The 20,937-nt window shown below is 34.3% G+C and overlaps 1 protein-coding gene across 16 annotated transcripts in view; it reads right to left on the bottom strand.

The window, feature by feature from the left end:
• Positions 1-11,013: 11,013 nt before the first annotated feature.
• The window catches only part of Gr64e (Gustatory receptor 64e), a 176,231-nt gene continuing 166,307 nt past the window's right edge, over positions 11,014-20,937 (bottom strand). For all 16 annotated transcript variants that reach the window (XM_067787304.1, XM_067787306.1, XM_067787311.1 and 13 more), the window contains one exon: positions 11,014-11,225. In XM_067787304.1, the coding sequence (XP_067643405.1) occupies positions 11,148-11,225 (78 nt within the window). In that variant the 3' untranslated portion in view covers positions 11,014-11,147. The remainder of the gene's footprint in view (positions 11,226-20,937) is intronic.

The raw sequence follows: 20,937 nt of genomic DNA, 5'->3' as shown, positions 1-20,937 counted from the left end.
TGAAACTCCTTTGAAAATGAAACCAAACCAATTTAAAAACTTTGAAAATTAGTATCCAAATTTATTTGACCAACTTATAAATTGAAAGCTTTAGGTTTTTATACCCACTTGTATACACGGTATATTAACTTTGATTGGATAACGGTTGTTTGTACAGGTATAAAGGAATGGAGATAGATATAGACTTCCATATATCAAAATCATCATATCAATGTCCGTCCGTCCATCCGTTAACACGATAAATTGAGTAAATATTGAGATATCTTCACCAAATTTGGTACACGGACTTATCTGAACCAAGAAAAGATTGGTATTGAAAATGAACGAAGTCGGATTGATTGATTGATTTATTTCAAATTGTTTTACAATTTTACAAATACTATGATATAACCCGCGAAGCTTTTATGCTTGTCTGCAGGTTTATAAAATACATATTTAACGAACATATTTTCTTATACTGACATTATTTCATACATAGGTAAGACGGTATTGTGATCTTAAATATTATGCGCGTACAAATTTATTTTAAAAGCGAAGAGACATAAATTTAGAATTTTTAAATATAAATATTACTAGTTGGGGAACTTGTTACAGTAAACTTTTAATATGAGTTTTTATGAGATTTTTTCTTTTGACCGAGTTAGGTAGACTAGTAAATTCAATTGGCAGTTCATCAAGAAGGGATGGAACCAATACTGGTAGTGAGTTTTTACTATAGTTATTTGAAAACTTTGGTACTACTAGCCGATTCTGTAAACGTCTCCTAGTGCCATAATTGAGAGCAATTGAAACTTTAAGCTTGTCTTCGTCATAGAATTCATTCAAAATTGTTATTTTAAAGATAGACTTGAAGTCAAGTAATTTTAGTTCTCTATTGAAGTTTATATTTTGTGAGTATATATTCTTTTCTCTTGCCAATATCTTAAAATTGTAATTTTGGCTTTGCTGAAGTTTCCTACAGTGCACTGATGTACCCAGGCTGTTATCCCGTATCTTACATATGACTCTGATAAGGATAAATATGCTTGGAGTAAAACTTCGTAACTAGTACTGAAGCTAAGGTGTTTCAAGAAATAAGATGAAGATCTGAGTTTTTTTGCAAATACGATATGTGAAAATCCCACTTAAGATTTTCGTCTAGGATAACACCGAGATATTTGTATGTATTAACATTATCTATCTTTAAGTTTGTATTGCAATCACAGGGAGTATGATTTAAATGTAAGCAGTCGTAATCATGGGATACGAGATTTAATTGTGTTCTAGAAATATGTGGAGCCCTAATGTGCATTATTTTAGTTTTGGATACGTTTATTACTAGCTTTCGCTGCATTATCGCTATTGCAGTATTAACATCCCTGTGTGGTACTAATATGGCTGTATCGTCTGCGTATGCAAATACTTCACAGATTTTTAAAGCTCTAAGCATGTTATCAGCATATATTATATATAAAAGCGGTCCTAGTTTAGATCCCTGTGGTACTCCATATGACAATAATCTTTCATTTCTTTGTTCATTTTTAATTTTTACACTATACTTCCTTACGTCTAGATAACTGGCGAACCATTTCTAACAGTCCCCCCTAACTCCTGAATTATTTAAAGCTTCGAGCCATTTCCCATGCGATAAAGTAACAAATGCTTTACTAAAGTCTATAAAAAGGGCAATAACATGATAACCTTTCCCCGAGTTTTCATATATTTTGCTCTAAAAGTTACCCAGTAGTTGGTTTATGTTTTTATCTTTTTGAAACCCATATTTTCTGGGATCAATCAGTTTGAACTTCACTATGAACTCAGTTAATCTACTTACTATGACTTCCTCCATAATTTTCTCAATAGCCGGTAAAATAGATATTGGTCGATAGTTTTGTAGATCAGATTTCATTCCGGCTTTATAAATAGGCCTAACCAGTGGTAATTTGAGTGCATTAGGTACCGAGCATTGAGTGAGGTTTATCAGCTTAGTTAATATGGGAGCTATCACAGGCGCTAACAATTTCAGATATTTTGGTCTAATCCCATCGGAACCGGAACCTTTACTCTAATTTAGATTTTGTATAATTTCTGGTATCTCCTTATCTTTGGCTTCTTCTATAAATATTGAGTTAGGTATAGTATGCTTATTAGATTTAAGGTAGCAATATTGCAGTCATGAATCACTTTTTTTACATCTTTTCTAAATGTCGTTGCAAAGTTATCACATAACGTTTTAATATTTTTGTTTTGAAAATGTTTTAAAATGTGCTCATCTGGACTAATACATTTCCGGCCAAGAATTTCGTTTACTATCTGCCAGGTTTTTCCTGTGTCATATCTGAACTCAGTGAATTTACTAAGATAGTAGTTATTTCTAGTTTTTTGTATCTCTTTATTTACATAGTTTCTAAATCTTTGGTATTCGACTTCTACCTTTTTGTTCCTTGGCTTCCCTTTCCACTTTCTATATAATTCGTCCCTTCTTTTGCATAATGTTTTAAGCTGATTTGTCATCCATACATTCGTTTTTCTCTGTGTACCTAATTTACGTTTAATGCATGAGTTCTCATATTCACATTTAAAGCTCAATTGTATTTTTTCACAAATACGATCTACATCAGTTAACCTTAGAATATCATCCCAGTTTACCATCGACATCTCTTCGTAAAATTTATTGTTGTTTATGGCATTCGTGTAAACTGTTTTTGTTCTCCTATGCTCATTCCTATCAGTGTAGTTTATACCACATAAAAGAGAGTAATGGTCCGTAATATTTGTTTGTATAACTCCTGCCATGATATCAACGACCCCACTTCTAACAAATATGTGATCGATACATGTATGAGAGTCTCTGTATACATCAACTCGCGTGCATTTATTTATCACCTTTTGCATACCATAAGATGAGAGCATGTTAAGATAGACGTTTGTATTGTTGTTGTCGGCATCTAATATATTTATATTTATGTCACCAATTACTATTGTACAATCTTCTTTGTGACCTTTCTTCAAAATATCATCAAGCTCATTAACAAACATACGTATATTGTTTTTTGGAGGCCTATATATAGCATGCAGTGTGTATCTAGTGGAGTTGTTATTGGAAATTTTGATTTCTATAGACTCGAAAGAGTGTGTTTCGTATAAAATTCTTTGATAACATAAGTTTTCTCTCACATATACCACTATTTCTCCCCCGTATCTCTCTTTTCTGTTCAAAAACTCAGCATTGAACCCATATATTTGAAAAAGACTTTGCTCATCATCATTTGTATTTGTTTCAACTAGTACCAATATGTCTATGCTGCTGATAAGCTTGTCGATTTCTATTCTAAACGCGTTGAAGTTCTTTCTCATAGATCGTATGTTTAGACCAGAGCCGGCCACACAAATACTAAACCAATTGCATAAGTGTGTGTAAAAATTTAGTGACAACTCCCCACAGTGTGCTAAAAGAAAATGTGGAGTGTGAAGTTCGAAATTAAAAAGGACTCTGGTTATTTGATTTCAAGCTAATCCTAACAATACTTACTTATATTCATATAACTAAGAACGCGGAGGTCGAGCTAGCCATATAAAACTTTTTTATAAAAGAAGTTATGGTGTTTCTTCAATGCAAAATTTACTTAAAAAATCACTTTTTCATCAAGAAATAACTGTAAAATAAAGTAAATGTAAAGATAGAAATATATATTTTCAAAACATAAAGTTCTTCAATAAAAAAAAATTTATAAAAATTAATAGAACTAAGTAGAACGTACAAAAAGGTCATAATTGTCAATATTTATTAATAATTAATTAATTATTATTAATTATTAATATTTAAATTGTCAATATTAATATGTATGTTCAAAGGAACTTAATAATACTAACTAAAACGTATTAAAAGTCACTTTAACCTTGCAGTATATTGTTTTAATTATGTGCCCAAAAAGTAGCATGGACTTTTCCTTTTGCATTCACTGTTGATTTTATGAGTGACAAGCGAAAGCAAACGATCGTGATCGCACATCGTTAGTGTCTGTGTGAAAATACGAACTCAAATTGCACAATGTGCAACTTTTGACCGGCTCTGGTTTAGACAAACGCGTTTACACTCATATTTACTAAAGTTTATTGTATCAATTTCTTCAAATGAATTAAATATGTTTGTTGTAATTTCCTTCATTGCAAGATAAAAAATAAAATTTAATATTATGATAAAAAAAAGTTAATAAAGTGAAAAAAGTGAAAAATGTGTTAGTTGTGGAATAGCGCCAAATTAAAATTTTAGTGCTAATTAGGAGAGTGATTAGGTATTTTATTACTCTATTTAATGGACTCTATATCAGTATCTGATTTAACATATAAATAAAATAAAATTTCGTTATTCCCATCTTTTTTGGCTAAGATACGACCCCCTTTTACCCACACAAATTTCCAGCTCGTCGCCTTTGCTTTATTTCTAGCGGCCCATAATAGACGGCGATTTGATTTTGTTAAATCGTCATTGATGTAGACCCTCTTGTCAATACCTACGCCTTTATTGTGTTCAACATCGTCAATTTGCTAGCAAAGATTTTCACACCTCGCAAATTTTTTTGCATCTCCTTCTATTTGCGGACAGAGGACAACTTTATGACAATGTTTCCAGCATTTCTCTTCACGTGATACACGTCATCTACATCATTCTCACTCAAACCAACACCAGCAAAGTTTGCAATGCTATCCACAATTGGTCGCAGGTTCTCATTTTCTTTTCTTTTTATGTTCCTCACAACGACGTTTTTCTCCAGCATTTGTTGCTCCGTTTATTTAGCTTACGTTCTAATGCTAATATACGAATATCTTTCTCGTTACACTTCTCACTCAGGTCGTTGATTTGTCTTGCCAAATCGGAGATTTTTGCTTCAAACATGGTGTTAGAATTTTTCAGCTCATTTCGCAATTGTGAAAAGTTTGAGGCCATATCTTCAATCAGGCGCTTTATCTCAGAAATATCTGATTGATTCCTGCTGGAATCGAAACCTTCATTGCCATTCGCTTTGCGTTTTTTGCTCGCTCCCACTGAAGCTTGTTCGGCTGTCGAATTTGATGACGATTTAGGCCTGACAGATATTGGTTTAGATACATATATCTTCTGCTTGTTGGGTTGATGCTGATTTTGCCCTTTGCCTACATTTATGGCATCTCCAGTTTCTTCGCCGTTCCGCATTCATATTAATAAAGGTCGTATCCGATATTGTAGTGCACGTCGAGAGAAATGGTAAACGTTCTTGCATTGCGCACACGTAGCGTACTCGCCGTTGGCTGGTAATGGATTTTCACATTCGTCGCATGTTATTATTGTTGCATTCATGTTGCTGTCTGACATTTTTACTTTCTGCTGCAATCTCTCGAAAAAATGCGCGAAACAGATTCGAACGTAACAAAATCAATTTAGAAAATTATATTTTTTATTATTAAAATGAATTTGACAATTTATTTCCACACTTTTTTCGAAAAAGAACCAAAAAACTTAAGAGCACAACACAAACACGTCCTACTCGTTGCCAGCTTCACAAATAAGATGATAACCACGCCTACTTTTTATATATATAAAAATTTGGAAAACACAAAAAACGTGATTATTTAGTAAATAATACACCTAGTATGTTGAAATTTGACACGTGGACTGATATTGACCCAGCCCATCATTTTTTGAAAATTGTGATCAAAAAATATTTAAATATCATACCCCAAGATGATTAAAAACGTTCAAATTTGAAAGCATTTTCTGTTCGAAAATTAACGTATCATCGGGAGAAAAATGTACCATAAATGTGATTATTCTTGAATAATAATTTATGATTCCTATTTCGAAACGCTTTCTATTCATATTTGATATCATTGTAGAATTGAGCTTTAATAGGTTTAGAGTAATATTTGACTGCGTTTTACAGTCATTTTCTGATCATATTCGTGAATATATTTCAATCGTTTTGGTTGAGATTTTTGAATCATTTTTGAATGCCATTATAATGCATTTAATCTTCATAAATCATTCAAAATAGGATACTACAGAATAATCTTATTTCATCAGGAGAAGAAAGCATGCGAAAGTGAGCTATTCGAACCACAGCTAACTCGCAAACAAACTTGACCGATATACACCTGCGACTACATCCAACATCCGCGTTATCGTCTGCATCTTAAAATACGGACACGATACGGGATGTTGAAGCCGAATCCAGGTATGTCAAGATAGTTTCACTTACCTGGGGTTCAAATAGCTCACAACCTATGTATTGACCAATCATTATGTAATTTCTGGGAAGCTGAAGGGGAGAAATGGTTGGGGAAATCTTCGTTCACGAGCAGCATTACATTATTTTTGTCTTGAAGAATATCTTTTGCATTAATAATAAAAATTTTGTTTATTTTTTCTTAGCTTCATAATTGAAAAAATATGTGTATGTGAAAAAAATAAAATTTTTAATGAAAAGTAAAATTTCAACAAGTATAAAATTCATTATTCAGTCAACAAATATATTCATAAAAGATTCAGAAAGCTGACTGAAAAATGATTATAAATTTTTGATCACCTAAGGTAAACACATTTGATTCAAATATGATTCCAAAATGTGATTGAAAAACTATATTCCGTTTTTGATCATTAAAGGTAAGCATATTTGATTATTCTTTTTGTTTGTTTTTATGAAACATTAAAATTTAGTCATTAAAGGACACCAAAAATGATTCCAAAAAGTGATCGAAAAATGCTTTTTCGTTTTTCATCATCAAAAGTATTCATATTTGATTATTTCTTTTGTTCAATTGTACCATAACTCATTATTTAGTCAGAAAGAGTAATCAAATTGTATTGATATGTAGGGAAATTCAAAATTGAATCACCTAAATGCTGAGTGGGGAGACTCTGGATAAAAATTTGAAAAAAAAAATATTTTAAATGGGCGTGGCACCGCCCACTTGTGATAAAATTAATTTTACAAGTATTATTAATCAAAAATCGTTAAACCTATCGTAACAAAATTCGGCAGAGAGGCTACCTTTACTATAAGGAATGCTTAGAAGAAAAATGTGGCACCGCCCCTTTTATGACTACGGAATTTTCTATATTTCGGGTGGCATAACTCGAAGAAAAATTAACGTATCGTAACAAAATTGGATACACAAATTTTCCCTATAGCAGTAAATATTTCTAGAAAAAATGGATGAGATCGGTTAAAGACCACGCCCACTTTTATATAAAAGATTTTCAAAAGGGTTGTAGATGAAAACAATAAGCTATATCTTAACGAAAAAGAGCTTTGTATCAATAGAATTTTACTTTCTAAAATGAATTATAACATTAAATTCGAAAACACTAAAATTTTTTAAAACGGGTGTGGCGCCGCCCCTTTTATGACTAAGCAATTTTCTATATTTCGGGAGCCATAACTCGAAGAAAAATTTACATATTGTAACAAAATTGGGTGCACATATTTTCCCTATTTCTAGTAAAAATGGACGGGATCGGTTAAAGACCACGGCAACTTAGATATAAAACAAATTTGAAAGGGTCGTAGACTAGAATAATAAGATATAACTTAGCAAAAAATGGTTTTGAATCAATGATATTTCACTTATCAAGTTTTATTGTAAGAGGAAATGGGGAGACAATTTTTTTTTTAAACGGGCCGTACCACGTGTTATGTAGAAAAGTAATTTAAATGAAATGCACAATTGAAGCTCACGCTGAGTATATAATGTTCGGTTACAACCGAACTTAGACACCTTTACTTGTTTTTTTTTTACTTTAGATAACTCACATGTACAGTACGGAATAGAAAAATAGCAGTGGATTTTTTTTTTATTTCGCTAATTCTATTCTTTTTATTATTTTCAAAATTTTTTGGACAAAACGTGTATGACATTTGTAGCTTAAACTATGCAAACCAATCTCAAAAACGTTTTCTGAAAAATTTGAAAATTTGAGGAAACTTTACGAAAAAATTTAACCTTTATTAAGAGTTTTCTTTTTTCTTTGGTGTACTCAATTTTCCAAAGGGTGTTTCAAATACTCTTCAGTGAAAGAAAATATAAAAAAAACCACCCACCCCGGAAAAAAATTGTCAAAAGCGAATGTAACTTTATAAAGGCACGTAACTTATACATCACTAAAATCGATCCGGGCTACAAAACTGCGTAACCAAAAAAAAATATGAAAACTCAAAATATCAAGTTCGAAATTTTTTTCGAAATTTCGAATTTTTTCGAATTTTTTTCAAAATGGTGTTGCAGATTGATTTGTATAATTCCAGTTACAAAATTCTTGGAAATTTTTCTTTTTAATTTTCGAACACAAAAAAAAGAAAAATCTTCTGTCTAACTCCAAACATCAAGTTCGAAACTTTTTTCGAACTTTCGAATTTTTTCAAATTTCGAATTTTTTTCAACATCGTGTATAAGATTGATTTCTATGATTCCAGTAACAAAATTCTTGGAAGTTTTTTTTTAATTTTCGAAAATAAAAAAAGAAAAGTTTACATAGCTGACGAAATTTAATAAAAATTGCTAGTTTCGTATTCGCTGCATACGTATTAATTCATTATATTGAAGGCAGGCAAAAAAGGAAATTTCCAGCAATACGTTTAACTTTCTTAACTTTGCAATTACATTCACACTTTAACATGCCAAAACTTTATACGGAACACGAAAAACTTTGCTCAATTCAATTAAGCAAATTTCATTAAATTTAAGCATAATGTTCATTCTTTTATTTTATTTTATTTTTATCGGGAATTATGTTCGCACAATAGCACCCATGTGCTATTGAATTTTTAATTACAAATTTGTAGTAGTTCAATTTACAAGCAAGAATAGCAAATGTTAACAAAAGCGCGTATTACTGAAAATGAAATAGCTTAGCAAATATGATCCGCGCATGTTAGAAAGTTTGCTCAGAGTGGAAAAGTATTGACATGGATGAATGGCTGAATGGCAGAAAATACTCCATTTTTTTACACTATGTAACAGTAAATCTACACCATTTCCAAAATATTAAAATTTCCATTTCAAATAGTTACGCCTCAACCGGACGTAGTTGACTGTAGGGAATTCAGAGTTTTGTTGGGCACTAGTGGAATCTTCATCTATGTACATTAGGGTGATCGTTATTTTTCGACTTTTAAAAAATTAACGTGACGTAACGTAAAATCATGAGTTACTCAAAAATACTGATAGCGTATATTTTTTTTAAAGGTTGCTACTAAAAGTCAAATATTTAAGAAAAATCATTATAATAATATAATGATAAGACAGGAAAAAACGGAAATTAAATTTAAAATAAAAGTTTTTCAACAGGTCTGCGTATAAGATTATCGAAGCTATTTTGGAACAAAACAATCAGTGAAAATTACAACATAGGCCTGACACAGACTGAATAAGTCCGCAGTGTTACCAGAAGTTTGTTTAATGACCAAACTGAGAAACCCAATCAAAAACCAGGAGCTATATTATAAAATAACGCCGTTCTCTTGTCAAATACTAGCAGCTATCTAGGACCTAGGCGACTTGCTGCTTTAAGATCTGACAGATGTATCACTTCTTATAGCTGGAGAGTCTTTCTCAAACCCACACTTCCTACATCTGCTATCACTAACCGAGCTTAGTTTGAAGCCTTATGACGCCAAAAGGCAGTGTCCAGTCAGAATTCCCGCCATGATTCAACAGTCCTCTCTCTTTAATGATAGCAGCAACTTTATTAATCTAAGGTTGTAAGACCTACACTTAATCTGCAACATTTTACAGCCGCGCGCTTAGACCCACACCCCTCCCACTTGGAATATCATAAGGAAACTCTTGCCTGTCCCGATTCTTTTCAGGGATTGCTTACACTTTAACACACTTTAAGAAGCTGTGCAATGCAAGACTTTTGCCTTAATTGCTGCTTGGCTGTCAATATAAAAGTTGAGATGGTTGCAGTTTAAGCTATTTTCTTCCGGTGTTTCTATTGTTTTAGTTACGACTAAAACTTTCGCCTGAAAAACGCTACAGTGATCTAGCAGCTTGCAGGATCTGTTTATTTCCAGATCAGCACAATATGTCGCAGACCCTACTCCTTCCACTGCTTTCGAACTATCCGCCATTTTAGCAGCCTCGCGCGACCCTCCACCTCTATTGTGACTTTAAGAGCTCCTTTGAAGCGCAGATAGGAAATCAGGTAGTCTGTTCGTCCTGTAATTGGTGACGCTATACATTTATGGCCGTATGGTCTACTCTGAAGCTGCTCCGAGGCACTGAGCCTCATTGCAGTTGTTAACACTACGTTCTTTGCTGCCAGGTCTACAGGTGGAATGTGCAGAATGGCATACAGTACAGTCATTGGGGTTGTTTTCAGGTCTCCCGTAATGCTAAGCATTGATTGCCTGCATACCCCCTCTAATTTTTTCAGGTATGTTATTTTTGTGTGACTGCACCGAACAAGGGCTTCGTAGTATGGTTTATAATCGCTGTTAATTCCCAATGAGAAAGCGGGAGGGCGATAAACACCACGTATGCCCCAGCATTCTATTACCTGCACAAAGTGCCGTCGACGCCTTCTTCACTCTCTACTCCACGTCGAGCTTCCACGACAACTTACTGTCTAGGATGATTCCTAGATATTTTATGCAAGGTTTATCCTGCTGACTCAGCTTAGGCCTGTTGTAATTTGTAACCTTATAAATTACTACATAAAAAAGGTAAAATAGTAAATAGTACCTTAAAAGCACCATGCGCCATACAAAATTCAATCCTCGTTAGGGACCGCTAAATATTTTTCAAAAAAATTTAGAAAAATATTGTAATAGTTCTCATGATAGAGAAACATTTGGGATGATGCCCTTGCAAAAAATCAAAATAAGAAATTGTTTACCCATATACGGACCACCATAATGTACATGCATAGGAGTGTTTGTATGCAGTTAAGCAAAGACAAGTGGATGGAGAGGTTCCCCTGCACCGAGGTATCTGGAAATACTAATTCGAGTTTCACATTCCCCCATTGAAAACTAATATTTTATATTACAAATATTTTTTATTTAATTCGTACACTTCATATACTTGGTAAAAGCAAATACACACATAATCGCAAACCAAATCCTTTGGTGCGTATCCTTACACATATGTACTTATGCACCCATATAAATATGTACTTCACTTCAGTTTCAGACACAATCGCTTACTTTATCCTCTTTATTGAATTGCAGTAAAACCAATTCGTAGGTGACGATGCTGCCGGCTACCTGAAAGCACCACAAGTAAACATGTGAAGTGAGTAATGAATGTGAAAAAATCAATATGTAGCAGTATTTATACATTTATATAAGTAAACAATTAAGCCCGGTAAAAGCTACGTAAAATTAAATTTGTTAAAGTGAACTTAAATAAAAACAGAGAAGATAAGATAGCTTACAACAGGGAGCGTTCTATAAATCTCTGGTTTGATTTCGAATACTCATTTTAACGGTAATCGTTGTAGGCGTCAATTTCCGCAACCAATGAGTTCTTCGTAGAGCCATCAATTTTGATACCTTTTATACTCAGCATGCTTTGCACACAGAGTATATTAACTTTGATTGGATAACGGTTGGTTGTACAGGTATAAAGTAATCGAGATAGATATAGACTTCCATATATCAAAATCATCAGTATCGAAAAAAAATTGATTGAGCCATGTCCGTCTGTCCGTCCGTCCGTTAACCCGATAACTTGAGTAAATATTGAGGTATCTTCCCAAATTTGGTACACGAGCTTATCTTGACCCAGATTGGTATTGAAAATGAGCGAAATCGGATGATAACCACGCCCATCTTTTATATATACAGTGGAATTCCCCATTACGGACAGCCCTTATAACCGGACAGCTCCAATAATCGGACAAATTTTGGGCACACAGGTTTTTCATTCATTTTTATACTCAGCTGAGCAGAGCTCACAGAGTGTATTAGCTTTGTTCGCATAACGGTAATCCGTAACGGCATAAACTAATGGAGATATATATAGACTTCTATATATCAAAATGAACTGGGTGAAAAAAGAAATTCATTTAGCCATGTCCGTTCGTCCGTATGTCCGTCCGTCTGTAAACACGATAACTTGAGTAAATTTTGAGGTATCTTGATGAAATTTGGAATGTAAGTTCCTGGGCGCTCACCTCAGATTGCTCTTTAAAATGAACGAAATCGGACTAAAACCACGCCCACTTTTTCTATATCGAAAATTTCGAAAAACCGAAAAAGTGCGATAATTCATTACCAAAGGCGGACAAAGCGATGAAACTTAGTAGGTGCGTTGACCTTATGACGCAAAATAGAAAATTAGAAAAATTTTGGACAAAGGGCGTGACACCGCACACTTTTAAAAGATGGTACTTTAAAAGTTTTGCAAGCTGTAATTTGGCAGTCGTTTAAGATATCATGATGAAATTTTGTAGTCACGTTACCCCTATTACTATATGTGTGCTAAATAAAAATTTGCGAAATCGGACGACGAACACGCCCACTTTTAAAAAAATTATTTTTTTTAAATCAAATTTAAAAAAAAAATTTAATATCTTTACATTATAAAAGTAAATTATGTCATTATTTGACTCCAGTAATGATATGGTGCAACAAAGTACAAAGATAAAAAAAATGTCAAAATGGGCGTAACTCCGCCCTTTTTCATTTAATTCGTCTAGAATACTTTTAATGCCATAAGTCGAACAAAAATTCACCAATCCTTGTGAAATGGTAGGGACATAGATTCTATGACAATAACTGTTTTCTGTGAAAATGGGCGAAATCGGTTGAAACCACGCCCAGTTTGTATACACAGTCGACCGTCTGTCCTTCCGCCCGGCCGGTAATACGATAACTTACGCAAAATACGACATATCTTAACTAAACTTAGTTCACATACTTATCTGAAGTCACTTTATCTTGGTATCAAAAATGAGCGAAATCCGACTATGACCACGCCCACTTTTTCGATATCGAAAAATGAGAAAAAATGCCATAATTCTATACCAAATACGAAAAAAGGGATGAAACATGGTGATTGGTTTTTGTTTTTTGACGCAAAATATAACTTTAGAAAAAACTTTGTAAAATGGGTGTGACACCTTCCATATTAAGTAGAAGAAAATGAAAAAGTTCTGCCGGGCGAGATCAAAAGACCTTGGAATCTTGGCAGGAATAGTGTTCGTGGTATGACATATATAAATAAATTATCGGTACCCGACAGAAGATGTTCTGGGTCACCCTGGTCCACATTTTGGTCGATATCTCGAAAACGCCTTCACATATACAACTACCACCACTCCCTTTTAAAACCCTCATTAATACTTTTAATTTGATACCCATATCGTACAAACACATTCTAGAGTCACCCCTGGTCCACCCTTATTGCGATATCTCGAAAAGGCCTCCACCTATAGAACTAAGGCCCACTACGTTTTAAATAATCATTAACACCTTTCATTTGATACACCTGTCATACAAACACATTCCAGGGGTACCCTAGGTTCATTTTGCTAAATGTTGGTTTTCCCTTATTTTGTCTCCAAAGCTCTCAGCTGAGTATGTAATGTTCTGTTACACCCGAACTTAGCTTTCCTTAATTGTTTCACGCAAATATCATCCTAATAAACGAACACTCTAATAACTGGACGCGGACAAATTATTTCAAACCATTTTCATAAAAAAATTTCTCATAAACGGGCAAAATTCAAAAATATCACAAGCAAGCTTTGTTGTTCATTATAAAAATGAAATAGGTGATTCCCCTTTTAACATGTATGCACACATTCAACCCGTGTATTTCAAATTAAGGATAGTTTTCCATACAGTTTTTAAGTCAGTTGAATGCGAATGGTTGCTTTCAAAGTTCGTAATAATATGGCGCCGAAAAAGAAATTACTTTCTATTGAAGAAAAAATGGAATTTATTAATGTTTTCGAAAAAGATAAATTATCAATACGTGGAGTTGCAAAAAGGTAAAGTATAGTGATAATAATAATGTTGCTTTCAAATGCGTATCTGGTGAAGTTGCAGATGTAAACCAGGATGGTGTCGAACAGTTTAGGACAAAACTGTCATCTCTGTTGACCGGTTACAAGCCTCAAGACATTTAAAACGCAGACGGAAGTGGACTTTTCTTTCGTGACTTACCTGACAAAACCCTCGCACTTAAATCCGAAAAGTGCATGGGTGGTAAGTTATCAAAGGAAAGACTCACAATTTTGTTCTGTGCTAACATGGCTGGAGATAAGGGCTTCTTTTGGTTATAGGTAAAGCAGCCCGTCCTCGATCTTTTAAACATGTTCCAATCGCAAAACTGCCAGTGGATTGGAAGTCTAATAAAAAATAAAAAGCATGGCTGACTCGAGAAGTAATGAGTGAATGGCTGCAGCAGTGCAATCGAAGAATGAAAGCCCAGAATCGAAAAACTATCTTGTTTTTAGATAACGCGATGAATTTTCAGAAGAAATAAGTGAGCCTATAACATTATATGATGAGGCTTTAAAACTGGTTGCGCGCTTGAAACAATTTGCAAAAAGAGACTGTGCAGCTTTTTAGCAAATTAAAAATGTCGAGAGTCACTTTGAAAATTAAAGCTATCAATGTTTAAGCAATCAAGCATTACCCAATTTTTTCAATCAAACTAGAATTGAAATGTAAAGACTTGCATAATGTACTTAATCGATATATGTATACGTATTTATATGTAATACTAAAGTATGCAAATATTATATACTTCCAAAAATTTCTTAAATAAAATATGTGCAATACAATCTATATGTGTGGTATATATTTTGTGACTTCGTGCCTTATAAGCGGACATCTCCCATAGCCGGACAAAACACTGCGACGGTGGGTGTCCGGTTATAAGGCATTTCACTGTATAACAATTTGGAAAACACAAAAAACCTGATTATTTAGTAAATAATACACCTAGAATGTTGAAATTTGACATGTGGGCTAATATTGACTCTGGATTAAAATTTGAAAAAAAAAAATTTTAATGGGCGTGGCACCGCCCACTTGTAATAAAATCTATTTTCCAAAAATAACTAATCATAAATCTAAAATCGTAAAACCTATCGTAACAAAATTCGCCATTACTATTAGAAGAAAAATTAACGAAATCGGTTAAGGACGGCGCCCACTTTTATATAAAAGATTTTAAAAGGGGTCGCGGCGAATAAAATATGCTATATCTTTGCAAAAAAGAGCTTTATATCAATGGTATTTCATTTCCCAAGTGGATTTATAACAATAAATAGGAAAAACTTCAAATTTAAAAAATGGGCGTGGCACCGCCCCTTTAATTACTAAGCAATTTTCTATGTTTCGGGAGCCATAACTCGAAGAAAAATTTACATATTGTAACAAAATTGGGTTCATATATTTTCCATATAGTAGAAAATATGTCTAGTAAAAATGGACGGGATCGGTTAAAGACCACGGCAACTTAGATATAAAACAAGTAAGAAAGGCTAAATTCGGGTGTAACCGAACATTACATACTCAGCTGAGAGCTTTGGAGACAAAATAAGGGAAAATCACCATTTAGCAAAATGAACCTAGGGTAACCCTGGAATGTGTTTGTATGAAATGGGTTTCAAATGAAAGGTGTTAACGGTACTTTTAAAGGGAGTGGGCCTTAGTTCTATAGGTGGACGCCATTTCGAGATATCGACATAAAGGTGGACCAGGGGTGACTCTAGAATGTGTTTGTACGATATGGGTATCAAATGAAAGGTGTTAATGAGTTTTTTAAAAGGGCGTGGGCCTTAGTTCTATAGGTGGACGCCCAAGATTCCAAGAGCTTTTGATTTCGCCCTGCAGAACTTTCTCATTTTCTTCTACTTAATATGGTAGGTCTCACACCCATTTTGCACAGTTTTTTCTAAAGTTATTTTTTGCGTCAATAAACTAATCCAATTACCATGTTTCATCTCTTTTTTCATATTTGGTATAGAATTATAGAATTTTTTTTTTTATTTTTCATAATTTTCATAGTCGGATTTCGTTCATTTTTTATACCAACATAAAGTGAGTTCAGATAAGTACGTGAACTAAGTTCAGTAAAGATATGTCGATTTTTGCTCAAGTGATCGTGTTAAGGGCCGAGCGGAAGGACAGACGGGGGCGTGGCTTCAACCGATCTCGCCCATTTTCACAGAAAACAGTAATTGCCATAGAATCTATGCCCCTACCAAATTTCACATGGATTGGTAAATTTTTGTTCCACTTATGGCATTAAAAGTGGTCTAGAATTAAATGAAAAAGGACGGAGCAACGCCCATTTTGAAATTTTCGTTTATTTTTGTATTTTGTTGCACCATGTCATTACTGGAGTTGAATGTTGATATAATATACTCTAAATATATTAAATTTTTTGTTAAAATTTGACTTTAAAAAATTGCATCATGATATCTTCAACGACTGCCAAATTACAGCTTGCATAACTTTTAAATTACCTTCTTTTGAAAGTAGGCGGTGCCACACCCATTGTCCAAAATTTTACTAATTTTCTATTTTGCGTCATAACGTCAAGGCACCTACCAGGTTTCATCGCTTTATCCGTCTTTGTTAATGAATTATCGCACTTTTTCGGTTTATCGAAAGTTTCGATATCGAAAAAGTGGGCGAGGTTGTAGTCCGATTTCCTTCATTTAAATAGCGATATGAGATGAGCGCCCAGGAACCTGCATACCAAATTTCATCGAGATACCTCAAAATTTACTCAAGTTATCGTGTTTACGGACGAACGGGCGGACGGACATGGCTAAATGGATTTCTTTTTTCGCCCAGATCATTTTGATATATAGAAGTCTATATCTATATCGATTAGTTTATGCCGTTACCGATTGCCGTTATGCGAACAAAGTTAATATACTCTGTGAGCTATGCTCAGCTGAGTATAACAAGTTTAAAAGGGTAGTAGACTAGAATAATAAGATATAACTTAGCAAAAAATAGTTTTGAATCAATGATATTTCACTTATCAAGTTTTATTGTAAGAGGAAATGGGGAGAAATTTTTTTTTAACGGACCGCGCCACGTGTTATGTAGAAAAGTAATTTAAATGAAATGTTCACTTGAGGCTCACGCTGAGTATATAATGTTCGGTTACACCCGAACTTAGACACCTTTACTTGTTATAACTCAAATATTAACTTGACCAATATCAAATTTTTCGCAATTTTTCTGCTTACAATGTTTTCGCGATTACTCTTCATTTGTTGACTTGAGGCGTCAGACGCCATGAATCCACAAAGAGCTTGACTTATATACAGAAGCCCTAGGCTCAATTCTCGAGATAGACAACATAAGAGCACTACCATTCGCATGAAGATATTCCCAAAACTCATAAAACTCGTTGATTTTCTCCACTGATCTGTATTAGTATCGGATATATGATTAAAGTGTACAAGATTTTGCAACATATTTCAACACCCAATGGCAATGCAACAAGAAGGAAAAAACAACTGTCACTAGATGGTGCACGGATCGTAATATTTTATTTGACGGTAAGGTGCAGGAGTGAAATTCCACGAAATATTTAGAAAATTTTGGAAAATTTATACAATCTCGCAGCCCATTTTTTTAAGGAACTTCTCATTGAGCTAGAAACTAGAATGCTCACTCTAAAAGTATATTAGTAAGCCTTTCCGTTCTAATTCACATTTAGATCATAGCACTATGACAATGCAGCAAAAGGAGAAAAAATTCCGCTGGGCGGCGCATGGAATTAGATCTTTAAAAAAATGTTCACGAATCGGATGGCTTTCTGCGATCAGTTTTTGAAATTCTTCGCTTTAAGCAACAAACCTGTTACCTCACAGGTAGCTGTGTAACCGATGATATTGCATTAAATAAGGCGAAATTCCGATAGGTGGTGCCCGGGTGAGATTTTTAGAAATTTCACATTAGACAGGTGAATCTAGGGATCCAGTTTCAAGAAAATTTACATTAAGCTACCAACTTGAAACCCCGCTCATAGCTCATAAGACCGCAGCAATACAATACGGCCGCCGTGGTGTGATGGCAGCGTGCTCCGCCTACCAGACCAAAGCTCTTGGGTTCAACTCCCAAGCAAAGTAAAATCAAGAAATTTTTTAAACATTTTTTCAATTTAAATAATGTTTTTCTATGCGCGGTAGCCCCTAGGCAGTGATTTGGCAAACACTGCCATGAAAAATCACCTGCCGTTCGAATTCGCAAAAATTAAAAGGAACACGACGCCAAACGAAAGAGAAGCTCGGCCTCAAAATCTTCAGAGATAAATCGCGCCAATTAATTTTTTTAAAGGTATTTCAGAGGCCAAAGGGTTTATAATATCTAACGCAAAAAGTGCGAATAGAGTGAGATACTCAGAAAATCGTACTGGAAGAGAAAAATCGTGCAATTAATATTGTAGAGTTTGGGATAAGTTGAATTGGCCCATCTAAGAGGATCTCATATAGATTGAATAAGTTAAGAAAGTGTTTAAAAAAACTTCGTCCTGCGTACTATATCAACTGCTAGTTCTAAATATGATAGCTGTATCACTCCTAATAGCTGGAGTCTTAGCCTGGCGAGCGCAGGGCACGAGCACATAACATGCTCCATCATTTCCTCCTCAAACCCGCAATTCCAATATCCGCTATCACTAATAGGACTTAATCGAAAGCATGTGACGACAGAAGACAGCTTCCGGTCAGAATATCCGTCAAGAGCCTCATCTATATTGAATTATAAGAGTAACTATGTTAGTCTAAGATTAAAAGACCAGCACATGATCTTCGATGCTTAACTCCCGCTTAGTTCCACGCTTTTGCTGCTTGGTAAATCAAATGTAACTCTCACCTTGTTTTAATCTTTTAAGCCAGCCCTTTTCGCTAGCCTAACTTCTTTTTTATTCTCATCTCTTCCCATATATCCCGGTATAGATGTAGCCTTCGTCCATTCCCAATTATTTCTAGGGATTTACTGCACTTTAACACACTTTTAGATTTTGCGCTGTGCGAGATTATTGTCTTTATTGCTGCTTGGCTGTCAAAATAAAAGTTGTCACCGTTGCAGTTTCCTGATCAGCGAAGTGTATGGCCTCGTCTGCCATTTGGGTACCCTTACGCCAATCATCTGCAATGGCCCTTAGAGTCGCTTCGACACACTGGTACGGAATGCGCTCAAGTTGCCCGTGGGCATTGAGTTTAATTGGAGTTGTTAATGCAATGTAGTAGTAGGTAGAATATGCAGAATAAGAGATAGACACTGACTGAATAGAATATTTTTTGTGCGCAGTATATTAAATCCTCTAAGTAACATTGTGCCAACCGGCAGCTGGCTTTTACTGTATAATATGATCATTTTATCTTGAAAAGCCACATAAGGAGCTTCATTGCAGCTATAAATATCTGGAATGTAAAGAGTAAAACGGCAGCGTAAAGGAGTGGCTGAATATTGTTTTTAAACTTTACTGTCAAAATATTAAAGTTAAAAATCGCAAAAATTCTGTTTGTCAAATAGTATCTGCAAAAGCATCCCAAACAGAACCCTGCAACAACATAGCACTTATAGGTATCAAAAACATTCCCATAGTATTCCATTAGGGATATCCCAGAAAACGCCAGACAATGCTTATACGGATAACACTTGCTGGCTTCATGTGTAGACGGTACCCATAAACTACTATCAGGGACTCATCTAGCTTTTGTTGTGGCCAGCCTGTGTTGTCGATCTAGCTGGGGACATTTGCAATATACCGTAAATGACGTTCCTGCCCTTTCAAAGCCCATAACATTAAAAGGAAAAATCGAGCTAATCTGACAGTAGTTTTGTTTATTCTATTAAGAATATAGTACCTGGCCGACCGAGCTTTGCTCGGCAACGTTTCGTTGTGCTGGCAACGTTCCTCGAGTATCTTCATGCGCCGAATTATTAATTTCAAAAATTTTTTTAGTTATACACTATACAAGTCTTACAATTTTATTACATTCCAAAAAATTGAAAATTTCACGAATGACAACTATCAGTTAATTTAGTTAAATGTCAACTTACTTCCCTAAGCGCCATCTGTTGGTAAATAGTTAAATGGTTAGATGTCGTTTTCAAATTGAACATATGCCTCTAGTGTTCACCGGTAGCAATTTACCATGGTGAGATATCTTTTTGCTATGGTGAGGAATCTTTCTAATACTAATCTGTGAGAAATTGTAATTATTTATTTCATATTTGCCAAACATATGCATTTAAATATATTTTGATAGAATTTGCCACGGTGCTTTGATATTGCATTTCAATTTTATTAGCGTGTGCGAAATTAAGAGAATTAAGTCGAATCATGTGTAAGATTTTTTTTACGAAGATTTTTAACTTTAATGTTCTCCTTTAAAGCTTTAATAGAATATGAGTAAGTAGAGTACTATTTCGTCTAAATACCCCAACCCTAAATGGCAATCCTACTCAAAAATGTCCCTATTGTAATGCGGAGTGAAATACCTTTGGTTTGATACCCATATCGGCATATCTCATGAAATTTTTTTAATTTCGAATAGGTGGCAACCCTAAATGGCAACCCTACTCAAAAATGTCCCTATGCAATGCGAAGTGAAATACCTTTCGTTTGATACCCATATCGGCATATTTCATGCAATTTTTTTTTAATTTCGAATAGGTAGCAACCTTCTGAAACATTCTGAGTGGCAACACCTACGTAGGAAGTCTTAGAAACTGATACATTATCTCTGTGCCAAATTTCATTTAAATCGGTTGAGTCGTTCCCGAGATCGTCCGGCTATACAAATATACAAGAATTGCTCGTTTAAAGTTATATAAGATACATCAACGATCTTAAATTTTGAAGCCATTCATACATTTGGGTAATTTGATTCCATATTCACTGGAATTCATTTGTTTAGATATAAAAACAAGTTTTGTACATATTCGAATGGCAGTCACCCTTTTGACAACTTTCCACGAGCAA

The sequence above is a fragment of the Eurosta solidaginis genome, chromosome 5, assembly GCF_040869045.1.
Source record: "Eurosta solidaginis isolate ZX-2024a chromosome 5, ASM4086904v1, whole genome shotgun sequence".
NCBI classification, from domain to species: Eukaryota; Metazoa; Arthropoda; class Insecta; order Diptera; family Tephritidae; genus Eurosta; species Eurosta solidaginis.
Note: the sequence above shows the minus strand (reverse complement) of the source record. Positions and strands in the feature narration are given on the sequence as shown.